The sequence below is a fragment of the Schistocerca cancellata genome, chromosome 9, assembly GCF_023864275.1.
Source record: "Schistocerca cancellata isolate TAMUIC-IGC-003103 chromosome 9, iqSchCanc2.1, whole genome shotgun sequence".
Classification (NCBI taxonomy): domain Eukaryota; kingdom Metazoa; phylum Arthropoda; class Insecta; order Orthoptera; family Acrididae; genus Schistocerca; species Schistocerca cancellata.
The window spans coordinates 393000271-393024272 of NC_064634.1; the positions used below are offsets into that span (position 1 = coordinate 393000271).

Below are 24002 nucleotides of genomic sequence, written 5' to 3' on the forward strand. Positions count from 1 at the left end.
GGATGGCTGCAAAACATCGCATCAGATTAGCGGATGGAATCTCTCGAGAGTACCAAAGTGCAATCAGCAGTCCAGCGCCGGCGCAGAGAGTTCTTTTCTTTTATTTAATTGACTTTCGGGACACGCCCATGTAGTCGTCTCAAGTGTGGAATGTCAATTATGAAGATATGGACGTAAGGACAAGACAACACCCAACCACCCCTCTCCTCCCTCCTCCCCCCCTCCGTCCTCCCCACCTCCCTCCCCCCCCCCCCCCCAACGGAGAAAGTCTCCGATGCGGCCCGGCCGGCACAGATGGTTTGAGAATGTGGTTAAATGGCCTAGCGCCTCCTTACAAGCAACACTCTTGTGTAGCCAGTATTAAGCGACGCCTGAGGTTGCGTAAAGGGCGACAGCACTGGACAGTGGATGCACTGAAACGATTAATTCGGAGCTTTGGCATCACTCTCCATGCTCTGGCAATCCGATGGGGGGGGGGGGGGGAGACTGGCTTTGACAAATGCCTGGAGAACCTTACCTGCCATCATTTATAGTGCCAACAATGAAGTACAGAGGTGTTATACAGGGTGACACATAAAAACGGGAACATTTCCAACATTTCCACAATCCAATAACACTAGAAGTGTTGAAGGAAAGAAAAAGAAATTGCATTCATAGTAATTGATGGCGTCCTCCTGTGCGAATACATTCGTGATATCTGCTGCTGAGATTCCTCATTGGCCGCTGAAACATCTCAGTAAATTGCTTTTGTATGTCCATCCTTTCAGCAGGAGGCCTTTGGGACGACGGCCGTTTACTATCGTGACAAAGAATAAAAACATCTACTGCCGTCCTTATGATTTTATTTTATTTTGTCGCTATCAGTTTCAACGCTTCATTGCGTCATCTTCAGGCTGTACCGCATCAAAAACAGCCTGAAGATGACGCCATGAAGCGTTGAAACTGGTAGCGACAAAATAAAATCAAATCATAAGGACGGCTGCAGCTGTTTTTACTTGGAGTCACTCTGAATTGCCTCCAGAATTCTCTGTTTTAACTCATCCAGGGTTCTTCGCCGAGTCGTGTAGACTTTGCTCTTGAGGTAGCCCCACAAGAAAAAATCACAAACGAATAAATCTGGTAACCTAGGGGGCCAGGGAATGTTACCACATTGTGAGATCAGAGTTGCCAAACAATTCTCGCACATACATCATTGTTTCCCGTGCAGTGTGTGATGCCGCTCCGTCCTGTTGAAACTAGGCTTCTTGAAATTGGGAAAATTGTTCAATGCATATGTAACGAAAGTTTGTAACATCTCCACGTAACGATCGGCATTGACAGTTATTGTGTTTCTCTGTTCATTTGCGAAAAAATACGTTCTGATAATTCCACGTGATGAAACACCACATAATCCGCATAACCTGTGAGATGAAAATGTGCCTCATCTGACATCCACAACTTGTTTAGAAATTCATCGTCATCGTTTATTTTTGTGATCATTTGTTGACAGAATCCTAGTCGTAGCCGGTAATCGTTCAATTGTTGCACCATCTGTAGTTTGTACGGATGAAATTTTAAATCAAGATAAAAAATTCTGCGAACACTCTCCCGGGACATTCCAACCACTGCTGCTTGCTTACGAAGACAGACTCGCGTACAACATCAATTTTCGCTGGAGAGCGCACACTTCTTTGTCTTCCTGTTGGTTTCTTTTAAAGGGCAGATCCAGTCTCTTCAAAGTTATTAATCCAATATTTTATCGCGTGTGTCGACTGAACGGAATCATGACGTCCTAAATTATAAAAAGGTCGAAACTCCCACTGCGCCGCTCCAAACTATCATTGTTTTTATAAAACATTTTTATGGCTAACGCACGCTGTTCCATTCAAGTGATCCATGATTACTGAAATGGCTGACTGTTTACTCGCTGTCAAAAACACGCAGTGCTGCAAGCTGCACATGGCTGCCACTACTCATTTCAAATATTCCCGTTATTCCATGTCATTCTGTAGTATGAGAGCGTTTTTTTCCGTTAGGGCTTGGCCACCTTATGGCGCTTTAGAAGACACTAAATGAGGATCAAAATGAACACTTTTGAAAGCATTGTGCACTGTGTACAGTAGAGGAACATTTCGGAGACGGTGACTGTTGATGTCAGCATAACGACGCGCAGATCATAAAGCAGCATCTACGAGGCAATAATTTGTGGACAGTATCAGTCCTGAAATGATGTGACCTGCTGAGAGTCCCGACCTAACATGTTGAAACACATGTAGGATGAGTTACAATGACGACTTCGCTACAGACCCCAGCGACCCATATCACTACGTTCTCAAGTTTTAGCTCTTTAAGAACAGTGGACAGCCATTCCTCAACAGACAGTCACATGCCTCATTAAATGTGTCCCCAACATAATCATGCCATAATAAAGGCTAAGGTTGGACTCGCTCCACATTAAATATCCATTAATAGCCGCTTCGACACTTTTGATTAGACAGATTAGAACGCTGCATGACAGCTTATCTTTTTCGGCGAGTTTTTTTTTTTTTTTTTCGTTGCACTAGTAAAGGCCCGTGGAATAGTTTAGAATCCTCTGATGTGTGTTTAACTTTGCCCCGATGTCGCAGAATACCCTCTATGCAGGGGATGGGAAACTGTAGACTGAGAAGTCCGCGATACATCTAATATACAGTGGTATCGATTTGACCGCAACATCTGAACTAACTGGAACAGCTGCAGTACGGAGAGCGTCAGCGCAGCGGACGTGCTGTGGCAGCCACAACCGCAGCTTGCTGTAAGCCACAGGATACACGCCATTCATTACGCCTGATCGCAGAGGTCATGGTGGTTGTGAGGGCAGTGGAAGTGGTATTAAGAGTGCCTCGCCTTCGTTTCGCTTCTGTTCACATGCAGTGTTCCGACTTGACGCTCCATGGTGACCTTCACTGTTCTTGCAAGCAGGCTACAGATATTATTCGACGACATTGTGCCTCTGTTTCCCCCGACATCTCCATCCGGCATGGTACTAGAGTGGTAAGAAACTGGAATCACATCAAGAGCACGGACGTTCAAAGCCCCACCCAGACATTGAAATATAGGTTTCCTGTAACCTCCTTAAGGTTGACATTTGAAACAGACATGGCTGACGTCCTTCCTCATCAGAGCTGGTTCTCCGATCGATTTTTATGTTTCCAAAAAAGATCACCTTCAAGGAGTTCAGTTTGATAGTTATGTAGGAATGTAGGAAGAGATGAGGCCGTGGATCTTTCAGCAACATAATGTGGGGCGGCTGGTGGAATAATTGTATAAATGTTCCTATTATTTATTTAATGCTGATGCTTGCTGTTCTCAACACTGGCTCTCTAACTACAATATTGGCAACCAGAAAGTGATTAGCAAAACGTGAAGCCTGTAATTAGAATTCCTAGTGCCCAACTCATCTGAGAAATGCATTTATAGCTACAGCTTATAGCTCTGAGGAATTAGGAGATTGTCTGGGATTCATAATCAAAAACCATTCTCTCTAAAATGTTCACTATATTCTGAAAGTCAAAGACCAAAAAGGATCCACACAATCCAACTACCAGAGCAGTTCAGAGTCTAATGTGCTGATGCAACTATAACTGTTCAAATTAAATGTTTAAATGAATGCTCGCCATAATTTGATGATAATGTTCATCAAACGCCACGCTAATAATGGTAGAATGTCCGTCCTGCAGCAGCACGTGAAAATACGACATGCGCAAACTAAAGATAGATCATTAACGTCATCCCAAAATAAACACTTCATTCGAAAACGATTTCATGGTTACGCGTATCCCGAGTAACTTATTACTGCATCCGAGGCTGTTTATATCAACGATACCGATGCGACGCGACTCCCGGCACAGGTGGTGCGCTAATCGGCGTCTGGAGAGAACTGGGGCCTTCCTCTCACGCAGCGTTCTTACATATAAAGCCGCGGTGCGGATAGCTAAGGGAACGCCTGATCAAATCTGCTCTCCCGACTAGCCGCTGGGCTAGTAATGCGCCACTTCAAGTTATTGAATAAATCATTGCTTCCTTTGCTGATGGCCGATGAAGCTTTTAATTTAATTGTGCAATCAACACACAAGTAAGTAATCATAATAAAAGTATGACGTGGCTAAGTCAAATATTTTGGGTGAGAGAATTAATTTAATTGCACTACACGCAGTAGACGAGCTCTGAACTTGCTCTTTGGAGATAGGCTATAACTATAGTTTTATAATTATTCTGTTGAAACTTCTCACATTTTTATGATTATAGCGGATCTCCCTTCTGCTTAAATTTAAACATCCTAGCTTTATTTATTCGCCTACTTAATCTATCTTGCTTCCTTAATTTCTAAGACAAAAACCAGAAAATACTGAATTTCAACTAAAATTTTAATTTATAAAATACTGTTTCTACTAAATTATTATGCAAAAGGAATATAAATATAAATTTTTAAGTTTCTAGCTCTTTTCTAAAAAGCCCATGTTTTTTACAGAAAAACGTCCAAATTTCGAAAATGGTTAATGTTATTGAACTGATATTCAACACATATTGATTTTGTATTACTCCTGACATGCTAGAAACGTTTAAGGTTATTTACTTCATTTTAAAGTATTGCGCAATATTTATGATGTCAGAGTTAGTTACAGCACACACTAGAAAGACTGATGTGAATTTTATAAGGCGTGAGTATGCTGCTTCCCTACAATAACAACAAACTGGTTTCTCATTAGGAGAAATGTATTCTTCGCCAGGGTGGCTATATCGGAGAACAAAGATGGAGACATAAATAATAAAGATACAGAATGTTAATAATGTCGGTTTTACTTAAAAAGCTTTGAGAGTTTTCACATAAGAAAATCTGACGTATTATTTTTCAGCACGCCCTTCTACAAAGACCATCACTGGCCTCTGTGTGCTGACTTCAAGAGAATAAGCCTATTACTGACCTTACAAAGTAGGTACACGAAACACCTTTGTTTCTTGTGCAAACGGAGCAGTCGAGCAAAGCTTGATCACTGGCAACGGAAAGAAAAACCACTCCGAACATGTGTCTCATGGTCCATAAATGTCAAATTCGAGCCGCTTGTAGAACGTTATAAAATACAGCTCCCTCCATTGTTGGACTATGGAAAGAGACACCGCCCCTAGATGAGGTTATGGCAAATGGCTAAGTGAAAAAGCTCTTCTTTAAGCAGTTGAAAACTGAATATAACGTTTGATTCTTGAAAATTATTAACAGTTGTGAACTAATTTCTAAGAATTAATATGATACACTATATATGAAGTATAACTAAAACGATGTGTGGCTGCATAAATTATTGCCCTCATTTGCAAGAAAATGTCACGTGATGGCGAGAAACTGATAACAAATTTGCTTAAGACACAAAAGTATGAGGAAACGTTATTCACAAACAAAACTTCACTTAAAAAATTTGAAAATGCAGAGCTGGATTTTAACTCCTCTTTTTCATGTGGGCCACATACTACACGCATACTTCGCACTTTGTAGCAAGAACCTATGCCAGTAAAACTGAGACATATAATCACATTAGCTGAAATACACTCTAAAACAAAACAAAACCGACTCGCTATGAAAGAATTGTCGCTAGATGTGATGTACATGTACAGACATACAACTTACTGTAATTTCAGAAAAATTGGATAATTTATTCAGGAGAAAGAGCTTCACAAATTGAGATGGTCAATAACGTATTGCTCCATTTCTGGCTCTATTGCAAACAGTTATTCGGATTGGCACTGATTAACAGAATTATATGTCCTCTTGATAAATATCGTGCCACATTCCGTCCCATTGGTGCGTTAGATTGTCAAAATCCCCTGTTGACTGGAGGGCCCTGCCCATAATGCTCCACACGTTCTCATCTGGAGAGAAACCAGCGCCCTTGTTGGATTTGGCAAGCACGAAGAGAAGCAGTTGATACTCGCGTCATGTGCAAGCGGGCATTATCTTGCTGAAAGTTAAGCCAATGATTGCTTGCCACAAAGGACAACAAGACGACACTCAGAATCTCATCAACATCGCTGTGCTGTAGTGGTGCAGCGTATGACATCAAAAGGATCTTATTATGAAAAGAAGTGGGACCCCAGAGCATCATACCCGGTTGACAGGCTCTGTGGCGCGCGACAGTCACATTGGCATCTCACTGCTTTACATGGTGCCTCCAGACACTTCTTCAGACTGTAATCTCGTTGACTGAATTTTCAGTGATGAGTCCCGCTTTGCACTGAACACTGAACCCCAATGGCTAGCAAAGACGTGTGTGGAGACGCCCTGGACAGCAATGGGCTACCAACCTACTGCCGCCTGCCATACGGCGCAAAAACCCGGAGTGGTGGTCGGAGATGTTATTTCTTTTCGTACCAGGATCCCTTTGATTGTCATTCACGGTACTCTCACAGCGCACTGGTACGTCGACGGTTCTCCACGTCCCGTTTTGCTGCCCTTCATGACAAGCCATTCTGTGTTTATATTTCAGCAAGATAATTCCCGCCCACACAATGCGAGAGTTCCTACTGCTTGTCTTCGTACTGCCAAACTCTGCCTTCGCCAGTAATGGTTCTCTCCCCAGCTGAGAACGTTTGGATCATTACGGTCAGGGTCCTCAAACTAGATCGGATTTAGACGGTACAACGCGCCAATTGGACTGCATTTGACACGATATCCATCAGCAAGACATCCAACAACTCTGTCAATCAATGCGCAGCTGAATAACTGCTTACGTAAGAGCCACGATGCATTTTAGTTAGCTGAATTTGTGAAACTCTTCCAACGGAACGTCTGACAGTTGTACTTTCGTACACTGACCATCGCTCTTCGACTTGTTCTTTTTCCTTTTCCTGTCACATTCTTTTTCTATATTTAACTCCGTATATCCATGACCTAGTCTCAATTTTACATTGAATCCAACTTTAGCCTACCAAAAATGCTTCTTAAGAACTGTAAAAACGTCTTCTTTATAAATTTCCTGACACGTTAAGACTTTGCCACGTTAGGGATCGATCCAGGGACCTAGAATGTTTCCAGCCTTGTGTTCCAGATCAGCACACTCTTTTATTTTATCAAAACCTTTACAAGCGGCGTACACTCAAATACAGAGTGAATCTGCCTCCTTGATTCTGGTTTAAAATGTGATTTGTTGAACAGGAGGCTACTGAATGGTAGTATACGCGGGAAACTTAACGCTGAATCAGCGCACTCTGTGGCACAGTGTAGACTTATGATTCGAGTTCGACGCAACTGCAGAATAAATAATTTAAGCAGAGCGTGCTTTCGATCCACGAATCTCTGGGTTATGGGCCCAGCACGCGCCCACTGCGCCATTCTTCTACACGTACACAGGCTGCCTCTTGAGCAACTGACAAGCGACACTTGGATGAAACTTCCTGGCAGATTAAAACTGTGTGCCCGACCGATACTCTAACTCGGGACCTTTGCCTTTCGCGGGCAAGCGCTCTACCATCTGAGCTACCGAAGCACGACTCACGCCCGGTCCTCACAGCTTTACTTCTGCCAGTATCTCGTCTCCTACCTTCCAAACTTTACAGAAGCTCTCCTGCGAACCTTGCAGAACTAGCACTCCTGAAAGAAAGGATATTCCGGAGACATGGGTTAGCCACAGCCTGGGGGATGTTTCCAGAATGAGATTTTCATGTCTCCGCAATATCCTTTCTTTCAGGAGTGCTAGTTCTGCAAGGTTCGCAGGAGAGCTTCTGTAAAGTTTGGAAGGTAGGAGACGAGATACTGGCAGAAGTAAAGCTGTGAGGACCGGGCGTGAGTCGTGCTTCGGTAGCTCAGATGGTAGAGCGCTTGCCCGCGAAAGGCAAAGGTCCCGAGTTCGAGTCTCGGTCGGGCACACAGTTTTAATCTGCCAGGAAGTTTCATATCAGCGCACACTCCGCTGCAGAGTGAAAATCTCATTCTGGACACTTGGATGGGTTGCTAGAGTCCTAAATTTGATTGTGTAACACCTGCTACTGCCTTCTGCTTGACTTGGCTCAGCTCTTACTGGCGTCCCGCCACGGCTTCGGAAGAACTGCACTAAGTACAATAGTTGTACAAAAATACGTAAAAACCACCAGAAGACTATGTCTGAACGTAAATGGAAATGCTAGCCAATCCTATAGGTTGCAGCAAGTTTCATTCGCGGTCGGACAGTGATCTGTGTAATAGCGCGTCGCGAGCATTATGTCGCAGCTACGTGATCAAATTGTTAGCGCTCGTACGATGACTGTTTTCGAAATCAAGATGGATGAATGGTTTGCTGTTTCAAATGGCACAATATCGAAGATTAATAGCACATACAGGGAAAGCATGGAAAACATCATCCACTGTCACAAAGCGAACGAAAGTGTGTGTTGACGGATCGTGACGAACGATCACTGAAATGACTCTGACGGAAAGTAAGCGAAAGGCAGCTGCAAAAGACAATAAATCTTGTTTTTGCGAGCCCTGTCACCACCGAAACAACAAAAAGGGGCTTGCATAGGCTGGAAATTGCAGGTCGAACTAGAATTCCAGAACCGCACGGCACTGATGCAAAGGCTCGTAACAGCAAAAAGTGCAGCCGAAGCCATAAAACCGGATTGTGGAGCATTGGAAGAAAGTCATTAAGCCGAATGAGTCTTCTTTCCTATTGTCTAAAACGTCTGGCCGATATTACTTTCAGAGAAACGTGGTGGTGATTTGGTGATAACCTGGGCAGCCACATCGTAGTATTTCATGGGTCCATTGGGTACTCTGCAAAGTCATATTACTGCTGAGCTATTTGGCCATTTCGGCTGATCAGTTTCATCCCATGGCAGAAGGGTAGCCCACTGCGGTGTCACCGCCAGACGCCACACTTGCTAGGTGGTAGCCTTTAAATCGGCCGCGGTCCGTTAGTATACGTCGGACCCGCGTGTCGCCACTGTCAGTGATTGCAGACCGAGCGCCGCCACACGGCAGGTCTAGAGAGACTTCCTAGCACTCGCCCCAGTTGTACAACCGACTTTGCTAGCGATGGTTCACTGACAAAATACGCTCTCATTTGCCGAGACGATAGCGTAACATAGCCTTCAGCTACGTCATTTGCTACGACCTAGCGAGGCGCAATTATAAGTTACCATTGATATTGTGAATCATATACCGGCAAGACCGACGTTCTTCATTAACGGATTAAAGTTAAGTATTCCACCAGCTACGTCCGTTTTTCTAAATTCTAATTTCCTTGTCCTGTTCCAGACCTGACGCCAGCCTGCGTGAGCTAAAACGCGTGCCTTCAGGCCTCCTCTGGTGGCCCAGTGTTGGCTCTGCTGCCAACCAAAACACTCACACCGCTCATCATCCAGGAATTACTTTTTTGAGCACTAGGACAAGTTGTCGCATCTCCTCTGATCACGACAGGCACTATAACTATAAATTATTGAGACTATGTGGTTTACTTTGGAGACGAGAGTGCATAATTACTATCCATCTCTATTATTGCTACCTGTTTTAGGCAAAGTTTTACAGAAAGAATGGTATAAGATGTCTTCGAAAACGAAACTGTACCTGCATATTGATCAGCCAGAACAGTACACCTACGAAATAGCCTGGATGTCCCCCTTTGACACGAATCACAGCGGCCTTCTTAGGGAGCTGGCATCACATCTGTACACATGATGGCCGAGCGGCTCTAGGCGCTTCAGTCTGGAACCGCGCGACCGCTACGGTCGCAGGTTCGAATCCTGCCTCGGGCATTGATGTGTGTGAGGTCCTTAGGTTAGTTAGGTTTAAGTAGTTCTATGTTCTAGGGGACTGATGACCTCAGATGTTAAGTCTCATAGTGCTCTGAGCCATTTGAACCATTTGCACTCACGAGTCACCTAATTTCCTTAAATTCCTGGGAGGGAGGCGATGAAATCTGACGCCACGTTCAATTAAATGCCGTGCGTGTTCGATCGGGTACAGGGGTGTATGTGGTCTGCAACCAGTGCACGATACTCCTTGGCCGTCATGCTGCCTTGCGCGACTACTACATGAATGTTCCCCAGAATGTAATGGGGCTACCGCCAGCTTGGCTGTGTCCCGCAGTTCAGATGTCAAGCAGCTGCTCCCCTGGAAGACGATGGTTTCTCACCCTCCCATCGGGATGATGAAGAAGGGACTTATCAGACCACGCAACGCTCTGCCTGCACTAACGTCGAGTGCCGATAGTCACATGCCCATTTCAGTCATAGTTGCCGACGTCATTGTGTTAACATTGGCACGAACATGGGTCGTCGGATTTGGAGGCCCATCATTATTAGTGTTCGCAACACTGTGTGTTGACACACACACACTTGTACTCTGCACAGTATTAAAGTCTGATGTCAGTTCCGCCACAGTTCGGCGCCTGTCGTGCTTTATCAGTCAGCCCATACCATTAATTCTGACATCTACGACGTGCATTCAAGTTCTAAGGCCTCCGATTTTTTTTCTCTGGACTGGAAAGAGATAGAAACATGCGCATTGTTTTAAAATGAGGCCGCGTTCATTGTCAATCCGTCCCAGAGATGGCAGCACCGTACGGCAGATGGAATTTTACCGCCAGCGGCGAGAATGAGAACTGTTTTAAATACACTCCTGGAAATGGAAAAAAGAACACATTGACACCGGTGTGTCAGACCCATCATACTTGCTCCGGACACTGCGAGAGGGCTGTACAAGCAATGATCACACGCACGGCACAGCGGACACACCAGGAACCGCGGTGTTGGCCGTCGAATGGCGCTAGCTGCGCAGCATTTGTGCACCGCCGCCGTCAGTGTCAGCCAGTTTGCCGTGGCATACGGAGCTCCATCGCAGTCTTTAACACTGGTAGCATGCCGCGACAGCGTGGACGTGAACCGTATGTGCAGTTGACGGACTTTGAGCGAGGGCGTATAGTGGGCATGCGGGAGGCCGGGTGGACGTACCGCCGAATTGCTCAACACGTGGGGCGTGAGGTCTCCACAGTACATCGATGTTGTCGCCAGTGGTCGGCGGAAGGTGCACGTGCCCGTCGACCTGGGACTGGACCGCAGCGACGCACGGATGCACGCCAAGACCGTAGGCTCCTACGCAGTGCCGTAGGGGACCGCACCGCCACTTCCCAGCAAATTAGGGACACTGTTGCTCCTGGGGTATCGGCGAGGACCATTCGCAACCGTCTCCATGAAGCTGGCCTACGGTCCCGCACACCGTTAGGCTGTCTTCCGCTCACGCCCCAACATCGTGCAGCCCGCCTCCAGTGGTGTCGCGACAGGCGTGAATGGAGGGACGAATGGAGACGTGTCGTCTTCAGCGATGAGAGTCGCTTCTGCCTTGGTGCCAATGATGGTCGTATGCGTGTCTGGCGCCGTGGAGGTGAGCGCCACAATCAGGACTGCATACGACCGAGGCACACAGGGCCAACACCCGGCATCATGGTGTGGGGAGCGATCTCCTACACTGGCCGTACACCACTGGTGATCGTCAAGGGGACACTGAATAGTGCACGGTACATCCAAACCGTCATCGAACCCATCGTTCTACCATTCCTAGACCGGCAAGGGAACTTGCTGTTCCAACAGGACAATGCACGTCCGCATGTATCCCGTGCCACCCAACGTGCTCTAGAAGGTGTAAGTCAACTACCCTGGCCAGCAAGATCTCCGGATCTGTCCCCCATTGAGCATGTTTGGGACTGGATGAAGCGTCGTCTCACGCGGTCTGCACGTCCAGCACGAACGCTGGTCCAACTGAGGCGCCAGGTGGAAATGGCATGGCAAGCCGTTCCACAGGACTACATCCAGCATCTCTACGATCGTCTCCATGGGAGAATAGCAGCCTGCATTGCTGCGAAAGGTGGATATACACTGTACTAGTGCCGACATTGTGCATGCTCTGTTGTCTGTGTCTATGTGTCTGTTGTTCTGTCAGTGTGATCATGTGATGTATCTGACCCCAGGAATGTGTCAATAAAGTTTTCTCTTCCTGGGACAATGAATTCACGGTGTTCTTATTTCAATTTCCAGGAGTGTAGTTAAAATGGCGACGTTTTCCTTACTTGAACAGCGTGCAATCATTCGTTTTCTGAATTTGCGTGGTGTCAAACGAATTGAAATTCATCGACAGTTGAAGGAGACATGTGGCGATGGAGTTATGGATGTGTCGAAAGTGCGTTCGTGGGTGCGACAGTTTAATGAAGGCAGAACATCGTGTGACAACAAATTGAAACAACCTCGGGCTCACAGAAGCCAGTCTGACAACATGATCGAGAAAGTGGAGAGAATTGTTTTTGGGGATCGCCGAATGACTGTTGAACAGATCGCCTCCAGAGTTGGCACTTCTGTGGGTTCTGTGCATACAATCCTGCATGACGACCTGAAAATGCAAAAAGTGTCATTCAGGTGGGTGCCACGAATGCTGACAGACGACCACATGCCCGTGTGGCATGTTGCCAAGCAATGTTGACGCGCAGCGACAGCATGAATGGGACTTTATTTTCGTGGGTTGTGACAATGGATGAGACGTGGATGCCATTTTTCAATTCAGAAACAAAGCGCCAGTCAGCTCAGTGGAAGCACACAGATTCACCGCCACAAAAAAATTCGGGTAACCCCAAGTGCTGAAAAAATGATGGTGTCTACGTTCCTTACCCATTGCGTTCCAAAGGGCACTACGGTAACAGGTGCATCCTACGAAAATGTTTTGAAGAACAAATTCCTTCCTGCACTGCGACAAAAACGTCTGGGAAGGGCTGCGCGTGTGCTGTTTCACCAAGACAACGCACCCGCACATCGAGCTAACGTTACGCAACAGTTTCTTCGTGAGAACAACTTTGAAGTGATTCCTCATGCTCCCTACTCCCTACTCACACTGGGAGCCTGAACTGGCTCCTAGTGACTTTTGGCTTTTTCCAACAATGAAAGACACTCTCCGTGGCCGCACATTCACCAGCTGTGCTGCTATTGCCTCAACGATTTTCCAGTGGTCAAAACAGACTCCTAAAGAAGCCTTCGCCGCTGCCATGGAATCATGGCGTCAGCTTTGTGAAAAATGTGTACGTCTGCAGGGCGATTACGTCGAGAAGTAACGCCAGTTTCATCGATTTCGGGTGAGTAGTTAATTAGAAAAAAATCGGAGGCCTTAGAACTTGAATACACCTCGTATGATGAGTGGTGGCCACCCAACCCCACGACGTCTAGACGTGGTTTCACCTTGGTTTCGCCACGTGTTGAAGACACTTACTACATCACTACATCACTACTCAAACACCCGATAAAGTAGGTCCGCTGGATCGCGCCTTCCCCATTCTACACACGAACAGCACTCTCACTCATACCATATACACCGTGCCTGTGCGTGACTAGCAGTCATTCCTCGCCAGGAGACGCTGCTATCACCTGGACGGGTTTATATCGATAATTTGTCTATGGCTTATGATGTTCTGGCTGATCAGTGTATTTATCCATTCCGATACCATCTGAATTCCAACGGGTTTCCTGCACCGTATTAGGTAACTGTGGTTTTTGGCGTTTCCATATATTTGTCGACCATCTGAAGTTACCGATTCATTCATTGATAACTTTGAGCAGTTCCTATCCTTGCTACAAGCATTTCTAAGTGTGGAGTTAAGTGAAAAAGTTTTAGAGCATGTGAGCATCTAATCTGACAGTTTTTTTTTTTTTTGAAGGGAGGTACACACATCACCCACTATTTGGGCACTGAAATAATTTAATGGCGAAAGCTGAAAATTCGTGATGGAATGGGTTCCTGCTTCACGCGAGCGGTGGGCATAACCGCTTCGGCTGTCCGAGCACGCTTCACATCCGACCAAAATTCTCAACTTATCGCGTACTGCTGAGCAGCACCCCTGTCAGTTTAGCTCAATGTACAGTTGCGACTGTCGTCGCTACTTCCCTCGAAGTATTGATAGTTACGGCTGCTGTATCAAAAATATCCGGCAGAACACACACGACACACACACTGTATATCTTTGTAATTCATTTTGGCAATGAATGATTACTGCTATCTACATGGAATACATGATTGAGTCTCTGATGTTTTATTCGAAATTAAACATGTTAAGTAATAGAAACAATTACCGTGAAAATACTGAGTAATATATTGCTGTTGTAACTTTCAAAGACACGTATCCTTGTACACATCCGGTTATGTGCTGGTGGTATAGTATGAAAATCTCTTGTGTGTCTGTCCGATAAAGAGACATTTTTCTTTTCTTTTATAGTAGAAGTGATCATACGAATCAGGGGCAATAGCAACCGATGTCAATAGTTACGTCACATTCCACATTAGGATTTTTGTCTGTTCCCTACATCACATAGTCGAATGCTGAAGTAACTTCTGATCTCGTCAAAAATGAACAGCTGCCTTGAGATCCAGTGCACGGTCCAGTATTAAATCCTAAAAAGCAAGAAGAAAAACTATCTATTTGTTTTGAAATTTCTTATATATTCTGAATGCTACAAGCAAACTGCCAGTATTTTCCAGTAAACATTTTTTTGTAGTGTTCCCTATCACGATACTCTGTTACTGAAAAAACAAGTGTTTAAATATATTTTTAATAATGATGAACCTTCTCTTACTCATACAGGGAAATGACAAGACATCTATATTGTCGGCAAGAGTTCCTCGGTCCAAAGTGAGCAGGCCGAAGTTAACTGGATGGTTATCGGTCGCAGGTGCGCCAAACTGCGTCTACCATGGGCTGTGAGGTTCGGTCCTCATAGAAGACTAATATTATAACCAAGCGGGTAGGCGGTGAAACTGTGAGCTCGACATCAGAGAGAACGAGTTACAGTTTACGTAACGAGTTAATGGCATTTACTTCCTTATTATCGAAGTTGAAGCGTGCGGATACTTGATAAGGTGATTTACGCTCAATTTCAGTACCACTTTGAGAAGCTCTCTCCTCGCAAATGTCAGGAAATACGTGACACAAAGCACGGAAACTGTCTTGAGAGAGAGAGTGACTGAATGTCGGGAAAAATCGTGTGGTGTAAGGCAGAAGAGATTCAACATTGCTGAAATATTTTAGACTGTATTAGGCCTGTATTAAATGTACATAATTTTCTAAATACTGGCTCTCGGACGAGTAGAAATGTAACGGACAATTAGTTAACAATAGCACACCAGTGATGTAATTATCTCATGGTGGGTATTTATAAGCGTCAACTACTCTCACACGTGCAAAACACTTTTATGATAGTACCCTCGTTGCTATTCACTCGTAATAAATAGGTGTAGTCTCTTACTCCTAAAGTACAATTCTTCTGCGAGAGATCTTTGTTATTACCAATTGCATTAATGACAATGATATTTACAACGGGTATTATTCCATAAATAAATGCACAGGTATCAAAAAGAGGTGTAAAAGTGTATCTGCCCTGCTGCGTGATGGTAGTTCACAAAGTAGAACACCACTACCTTCGTCGCCTTTCCAGCCGTGCTACCTGTGCGGCTATTGGCCATGTTAGTTTTTACGCTCATTAATGCACGCTGATGACGGGGTAAGAGTAGGAAAAAATCCACGGCAGGGCTCACGTGTCCTATAATACCATGGCATCATTATGATCCTACCGCAGGTTTGGGGCTTATTTATATGGGCTGAAATCAAGCCCCTTAAGGCCTCTTCACACACATTAGTGACGCGACAATCCCGTGATTGGTCGGTCACTACACCGTTCGTGATGCCACAGTGACTCTCCGTTCATAGCGGTCGGAGTTTCTTCCAGGGCGTGTGGCAGTGCTTTTGGGGGGCTGGGATGGCGAAGTCTCGGACCTCGACCTCATGCTGATCGCTATGATTCTGCATGAGGAAGAAGAAGAAGAAGAAGAAGAAGAAGAGGGAATCGGAAGTGGGTTCATCAGGCGTGGAATAACAGGTGAAGAGAAGGGAAATTTGCCACAGTGAATTGACGGCCGATGCAACAAAGTTTTATGAATATTTCAGAATGTCAGAAAATTCATTCCTGTTACTACTGGAATTTCACCTAAAGCGCAAAACGCACACTGGAGAAAAACTGTAACACTAAGAGATCGGTTCCCCATTTGCTTGAGATTATACTTTGACAGTTGATTGGTAATTAAAAATATTAAATCAACATCCATCATTATTGGCTTCTGTTGTATACTTTAGAGTGCATTCTTCTGTTTCGCGCGGTACTGATTGATTACCGCTTAAGCAACTTCTGAAATTTTCGTTTGTTAAATCCCTGCTGTCTACTTTTTTTCAGATGTTGGGCTACTGGGGATGGGCTAAACACGATTCCAATTAGTTATAGCATGGGGCATAGCACGGGTCACAAGATCGTACGAGAAACCTGCAAGACTCACAGACAATATGATGGTGTGGAAGAACATTGTTGAGGATTTTTATGAAATGTGGCATTTTTATGAACTCTATAGGGGATATGGACGGGCAGCACGTTTCTATTTAGGCTCCTTCCAATACTGGATCATTGTTCTTTAATTACACAAAGACATTCTTCATAACTTTCTTGCCCCTTGTAGACGCTCAGACTAACTATGTTGCACTGATTTCAGGACATATGGAAAGACAATGTTACAGCTAGAGCCAGCACGGTGAAACAATAAGATTTCGGCTATCTGTCGTCCTTTCTAAATTTTTTATTGGCAGATCTAGATTGTATTGCAGATCAACGCATTGCATGCATTGGTCAACAGTGATAGTAGTAGAATGAAATTTTCACTCTACAGTAGGGTGTCCATTCGTCCCGTTTTTCCCAGGACAGTCCCGTTTTTTACCAAAATGTCCCGCTGTCCCGAAAGTTTTTTTGGGGACGCTCAAATGTCCCGTTTTTTATGATTCCGCTTGGCTGGAGTATTTTGCGCTACTGGTTGTTTGACTTGCTCTTAACTGCGCAATTATTTACGTTATGAAGCGTGTGACGACTTTCAGCATACCCCAAACATGTACCGAACTGTCAAAAATCGCAAGTAATTTTAAACACGCTATAGGTTACGAATAACAACGAAGATTCTTCTCTTCTAAATCGATCCACTGAATCCGTCCTTTCGGTCCAGAGATACTCTACACCACTGATACTTGCTCTCTGGCTTTCGTCGCCACACTGTTAATGTTTTGCACTGTGCCATCACTGTTTCATTATGCCAAAACGTAAGTGTAATTTTAACAGCAATATAAAAAGCGAGTTTCCTTTTACTACTGGTAGTGGAGAAACTGTAGAATGTACGTTGTGCAGATCAAAATTTGCTATTGGTCATGGTGGAAGGTCTGACATTATGAATCACATTAAGACGAAGAAACATTGCATGAGTGATCAAACGAAAAGAGCAAATAAATGCTTGAGTGACTATGATGTAAACTTAAAATCAGTAACAGAAATGGATAGGTAGGTGGCAGCACAAGAAGCTACGTTTGCATACCACAGTGCAATGAATATCCATAGCTTTAAGTCAATGGACTGTACTACAGCAGTTGTTAAACTTTTTAATTCTAAATTCACATGTGGACGCAAAAAATGTAATGCAATCATTTCAAATGTTATTGCACCGTATGCAGTTCAGCAGGTTTTTAATGAACTGAAAAGTGATTGAATCATTTCTGTAATGATTCGTTCATCGAATCATCTGGATTTGAAGTTGGATCCTCTCCTCATCAGGTATTTTCACCCTGAAAATGGCATCACAGTGAAAGTGCTCGAATTGGTTAATTTAGCTGGTGAAACTTCAAATTTACTTCAGAATTATGTGCTGGAGGCTTTAAAGAAATATGATCTTGTGGGAAAGGTGATTGCAATTTCTGCAGACAACACTAACATCAATTTTGGTGGTAAGCAGAGGAAAGGAAAAAACAATTTATTCTACACTCCTGGAAATTGAAATAAGAACACCGTGAATTCATTGTCCCAGGAAGGGGAAACTTTATTGACACATTCCTGGGGTCAGATACATCACATGATCACACTGACAGAACCACAGGAACATAGACACAGGCAACAGAGCATGCACAATGTCGGCACTAGTACAGTGTATATCCACCTTTCGCAGCAATGCAGGCTGCTATTCGCCCATGGAGACGATCGTAGAGATACTGGATGTACTCCTGTGGAACGGCTTGCCATGCCATTTCCACCTGGCGCCTCAGTTGGACCAGCGTTCGTGCTGGACGTGCAGACCGCGTGAGACGACGCTTCATCCAGCGCCAAACATGCTCAATGGGGGACAGATCCGGAGATCTTGCTGGCCAGGGTAGTTGACTTACACCTTCTAGAGCACGTTGGGTGGCACGGGAAACATGCGGACGTGCATTGTCCTGTTGGAACAGCAAGTGCCCTTGCCGGTCTAGGAATGGTAGAACGATGGGTTCGATGACGGTTTGGATGTACCGTGCACTATTCAGTGTCCCCTCGACGATCACCAGTGGTGTACGGCCAGTGTAGGAGATCGCTCCCCACACCATGATGCCGGGTGTTGGCCCTGTGTGCCTCGGTCGTATGCAGTCCTGATTGTGGCGCTCACCTGGCGGTGCGGTCCCCTACGGCACTGCGTAGGATCCTACGGTCTTGGCGTGCATCCGTGCGTCGCTGCGGTCCGGTCCCAGGTCGACGGGCACGTGCACCTTCCGCCGACCACTGGCGACAACATCGATGTACTGTGGAGACCTCACGCCCCACGTGTTGAGCAATTCGGCGGTACGTCCACCCGGCTCCCGCATGCCCACTATACGCCCTCGCTCAAAGTCCGTCAACTGCACATACGGTTCACGTCCACGCTGTCGCGGCATGCTACCAGTGTTAAAGACTGCGATGGAGCTCCGTATGCCACGGCAAACTGGCTGACACTGACGGCGGCGGTGCACAAATGCTGCGCAGCTAGCGCCATTCGACGGCCAACACCGCGGTTCCTGGTGAGTCCGCTGTGCCGTGCGTGTGATCATTGCTTGTACAGCCCTCTCGCAGTGTCCGGAGCAAGTATGGTGGGTCTGACACACCGGTGTCAATGTGTTCTTTTTTCCATTTCCAGGAGTGTATAAAGTGCAACAGAACACAGTGAATAATATAGTACGTGTTGGCTGTCCAGCGCATGTGGCGCACAATTCCTTACAAACTGGCTCAGATTGCCTACCCATCGAATGCCAATTAATTGTAAACAAAATCTACCAGCATTTCCACGTATATACAATAAGGGTTGAATCTCTGAAGTCATTCTGTAAGTTTACTGAAACTGAATACAAAACTGTACTTGGCACAGCAAGACAAGGTGGCTATCTCTGCTACCAGCATTGCAAACAATTGTAGAGATATTTCCTGCTTTGAAATCATATTTCATTTCCCTTGATGTGTCCTGTTATCCTTAAACAATTCTTTGATAACCCTGTGTCTGTTGTTCTTCTACATTTTCTTGTTAGCCAGCTAAAACCTTTCTCCGCAACAATTAAATGTATTGAGAAACAAGAAATCACAATAGTTGAAGTTTATCAAGAAATAAATTAATTATTGGGCAAATTATAATGTAGAAAATCTGAAAGATTTCTGACATCCTTTGTACATGAGACTCTAAGAAAGCTGGAAGAAGAGGTTGAAGTTACTGTAGAACAATTTCATATTTATGCTGACATCTTCTATGACTCTTGCATTTAGTAGTGGTTAGCACACTGGACTCGCATTCGGGAGGACGACGGTTAAATCCCGCGTCTGGCCATCCTGATTTAGGTTTTCCGTGATTTCCCTAAATTGCTCCAGGCAAACGCTGGGCTGGTTCCTTTGAAAGGGCACATCCGACTTCCTTTCCTGTCATCCGATGAGACCGATGACCTCGCTGTTTCGTCTCTTCCCCCAAACAACCCCAACTCTTGCATTGAGTATATTAAAGAATGGTGTTTATCATTTCTCACACCTTTTAAAGCATTTGACTGGGTTCAAACTGAAAAGGAGCAGCTATAGTGAAAGGATATTCAGGACTGTTGTGTCTTTGTTAAAAGTATTGTACCAAATTTTCCTGTTGATGAAGACGAACTGTTCGATGAATTTTCATGTGCACAGAACTTCATAAAAAGTGAAGGAGACAAAGATAGTGTTAGTGCAACGTGGTGTAAAATATTTGCTTATTTCAAAAGTAAAAACATTAACATGAAAAACATGATTCATTTGGTGGAGTTTTGTCTGGCAATTACTTGGTCAAATGCCGGTGTGGAACGTGTATTTTCGTTAGTAAACTCTTTGTGGTCAGATGAAAAAACAGAATGAAAGTTGAAACAGTGAGGGTCTTGCTCATTGTCAAAACACACTTTAATGGTGTATCGTGTACTGACTTTTATGATACAATTTCAAACGAAAATGCACTTCTTGACAAAGTACATAAAAGTGAAAAGTACGGTGAAAGTGTGGCAGAATAATTGTAAAAAGTGATTTGGAATCATCTGAGTGCACGTTGTAAAGGTAAACTTGCATATGTATTAAATTTAGTCAATATAATATTTATTTTTTTTCTTCATTGTCCCAGGTTTTTCTCTAATTTATTTTAAATGTCCCCTTTTTCAATGAAAATGAAATGGACACCTTACTCTACAGCGGAGTGTACGCTGATATGAATCTTCCTGGCAGATTAAAACTGTGTGCCGGACCTAGACTCGAACTCGGGACCTTTGCCTTTCGTGGGCAAGTGCTTTACCAACTGAGCTACCCAAGCACGACTCACGCCCCGTCCTCACAGCTTTAATTCCAGCAGTACCTCGTCTCCTACCTTCCAAACTTCACAGAAGCTCTCACGTGAAGCTTGCAGAACTAGCACTCCTGGAAGAAAGGATGTAGCAGAGACATATCCTTTCTTCCAGGAATGCTAGTTCTCCAAGGTTCGCAGGAGAGCTCCTGTGAAGTTTGGAAGGTAGGAGACGAGGTACTGGTGGAATTAAAGCTGTGAGGACGGGGCGTGAGCCGTGCTTGGGTGGCTCAGTTGATGGAGTACTTGCCTGCGAAAGGCAAAGGTCCCGACTTCGAGTCTCGATCCGGCACACAGTTTTAATCTGCCAGAAAGTTTTAAAAAATGATAGTGCATCTAGAATAGCTAGTTTCTAGCTGAAATCTAGATCTGCCAATAAAAAAAGTTGAAAAGGACGACTGATAACTGAAATCTATTATTTACAAGTCAATATAACAGTCGCTGAGGGCAGCAGCATTCTGAATGGAAGGTAACCTGAATAAGATTTTACTTAGCTAGTAGTATTCATTGATGTAAAATCAGAAATACACATGTATGTATTTATTAGTTTCTTTACTTCTCCTCCTATTTTATTCCAGAGTGTATTCTTCGACTCTGTGTTCATGCACTTTTTTGGGATTGAAGGGACCTTACAACACATGACAGTTGCACACTATTTCACTAAGTTTTTCGTCATTCATCTTTATGACGATAAACTGCTACACGGCAACACAACACCTCACAGTGCCGCCTCCGTGAAGTGAAAAACATCGGCCGCAAAAAATACGGCGATCGCGGTACGACGCCGGCGCGAGCATGGTTTTTAGTGTCAGGTTGCGCCACGGGTGAGCGTGAAAACTGTCCTTTAAAGTCGAATAACAATACTTTTGGACACATCGGCGGTAAAACTGGCCAGCCCCGGCACTGTTGTGTCACTGATGTGTGTGCACCGGCCTCTGTCTTCTATCCATACCATAAACGAATGATGCCGGAACCAACAATCCAACCATGTACACTCGTATTTTTGCCTTCAGCATCCTCTATGTGATTTTTATCTTTGTACCTCAGTAGTACCAAGCACGAATCTCTCGCCCCCGTGTTGTTTCAATAGTTTCTATGACGATTCTGCAGACATGGAAGTGTCCGTGTAACCTAAGGTCATCGGAGCTGGAGTGTACTGTGCACATGCGGCGCGCCAGTAAACGAGATGTTGGTGCTCGGTGTCCACCTGCGTGGAGTCTCAGTGATATCTGGGTGGCGGTTGAACAATCATGGCTCATAGTGGCTTCGTAATCCTTCCGTGGGTCGCACAATCCACTTCATAAAGTTTTATTGCTTACTTATTGCGGAATCTGTTGGTAAACGATATTTTGTAGGCTTCTTTGCTGCAGTTGGCCGTGCATGTTCTAAACAATATGTGTATGTGTGAGTAGTTTGTCTTGAAGCGACATGAATAAGAAGCGACTCTCTGCGATTTCCTACATCTGTTTACGATTTGAAGGTCAGTGGCCGACATCAGTTACCTGAAGCAAGACGAAAGAACTAAAAAAAAAAGTCTAAAATATTAAATGTTTGCAGTTTATTATCAATTTCATTGGTGCGTCACTACTTCGCGTATTTGGATTGTATTTGTAATTTCGCTGGTTTTAATCTCACTAGCGGCAACCATTTTTACTTCTTGTCTTATTCGGTATTCATTGAGAATTTGCCATTTTAATAAAAATAACTTGTTTTCGTTTATAACCATCCTGCTGTTTGGTACTCATTACGAAGACTGGTTTGATGTAACTCACCACGTTAGACTATCCTGAACAAGCTCCTTCAGCTCTAAGTAACAACGGCAACCTACATCTACTTCTTTGATCTTGCTGACTGTTCTCATCGCTTTGTCTCCTCCCACAGTTTCTACCGCTCCTTCTCCCCCCTCAAAAAAAAAGACGTCCTGTCAATAGATCCCTTCCTTAATCAAGTGGCACCTTACATTCCTTCTCCCGTCGAATTCGAATGGTTTCAGTATCCTCTCACTACTACTTACTCATTACTATTTACGACACATTAAGTATTAAATATAAACCACCAAACAGCCTACTTCTAGGCAGTGAGCTGTCTTACGAATGTATTAACTTTTTCCATTTCAGGAAAATATATTTCTTGTTGTAACTGACAATTCGCAATTTCTCACAACACAAATTTTATTGATGTAAGTTCACATACGAACGAAAGGCAACAATAAAGAAAAAGTCTCTGAATTGAGGCAAACAAAAGTTCACTTCTTATTTTCCACAAAGGTTCGTGGTAACACACTCACACACTAGTAACAGCCCAATTCCGAGACGTAATCTTCGACGGTTGCAGTACATGAGGTCGGCATCTGGAGTGAACTGAACTTCGGGCCTGGTTCCAGCCCCTAAATAGCTGTCTCCAGCCAGTCAGATTTCGGCGTAATGGTACTTCCTGCAGGCAGTGGCTTGAGCACCCCCTGCAGGAAGTAGTGCTCGGAATGTCTGTCTCCATTATCTTGTTTGTAAATAGCCGTTGTTTACCATGGTGCTCTTGGGTACGATTTTAGCCATAGACAACCTCGTCCTCTGTAGTGTTATATGGGTTGCCGGCCCTCAGGGGCCACCTTTGCTCTGGTATAACATTTCTAATGTGGGCATCAAATTTAACTTTGTTTCATACAACCAATAGTTATAATTAAAAATATATTTGGAGTAAAATATCATGATTGAGTAGTTGTTAATTAATATTTACATTTGCTAACAAATACGGAACTAAAAGGGAAGTACAGGTTATCTACTAGACAGATCTTAAACCGTGAATTTATGATTGTAAAACGACAGTGGTGCTGGCGGTACTGCACGCAAAATGATCGCCAACAGCATAAAATAAGATACTTACTGCAAGTGAATTCGCTGAAGATAGTCGCACAGCGAGGTGGCTGTGGTCGGAAGCCTGCAACAGCAGAAAGAACAGGCTGTAGTGTGAAACATCTGGACAGCCAGAAGACATTGCCTGTTTATATTTGGTCAAATACTCTAGCACTTTCTTGTCGTTGCACTGGCGGAATTTTAAATATCTTTAATGACTGTGAAGCAATTATAGTCACTATGACCACATAAATTAAGAATTTAATAATGCCTTTTAAGCATTCCCAGTGGGCCCCTATTCTCAATTGAAGAAGATCCATCTTACACCATCTAGCATTTTTCAAATCATAAAATTTTATAATCAGCTACTGTAACCATAATTATATTATACCAAAGTACAAAAAGTTAAAGATCAAATAGAGTTCGAAGATAGCGAAAGTACCTGGATA

The 24002-nt window shown here is 44.3% G+C and overlaps 1 protein-coding gene across 1 annotated transcript in view; it reads right to left on the reverse strand.

Annotated features, from left to right (window-relative positions):
- LOC126101445 (mucin-5AC-like) overlaps positions 1–24002 on the reverse strand; it is a 265755-nt gene that overhangs the window by 88816 nt on the left and 152937 nt on the right. Inside the window, exon 3 of the mRNA XM_049912100.1 lies at positions 23585–23638. Within this exon, the coding sequence (XP_049768057.1) occupies positions 23585–23638 (54 nt within the window). The remainder of the gene's footprint in view (positions 1–23584; positions 23639–24002) is intronic.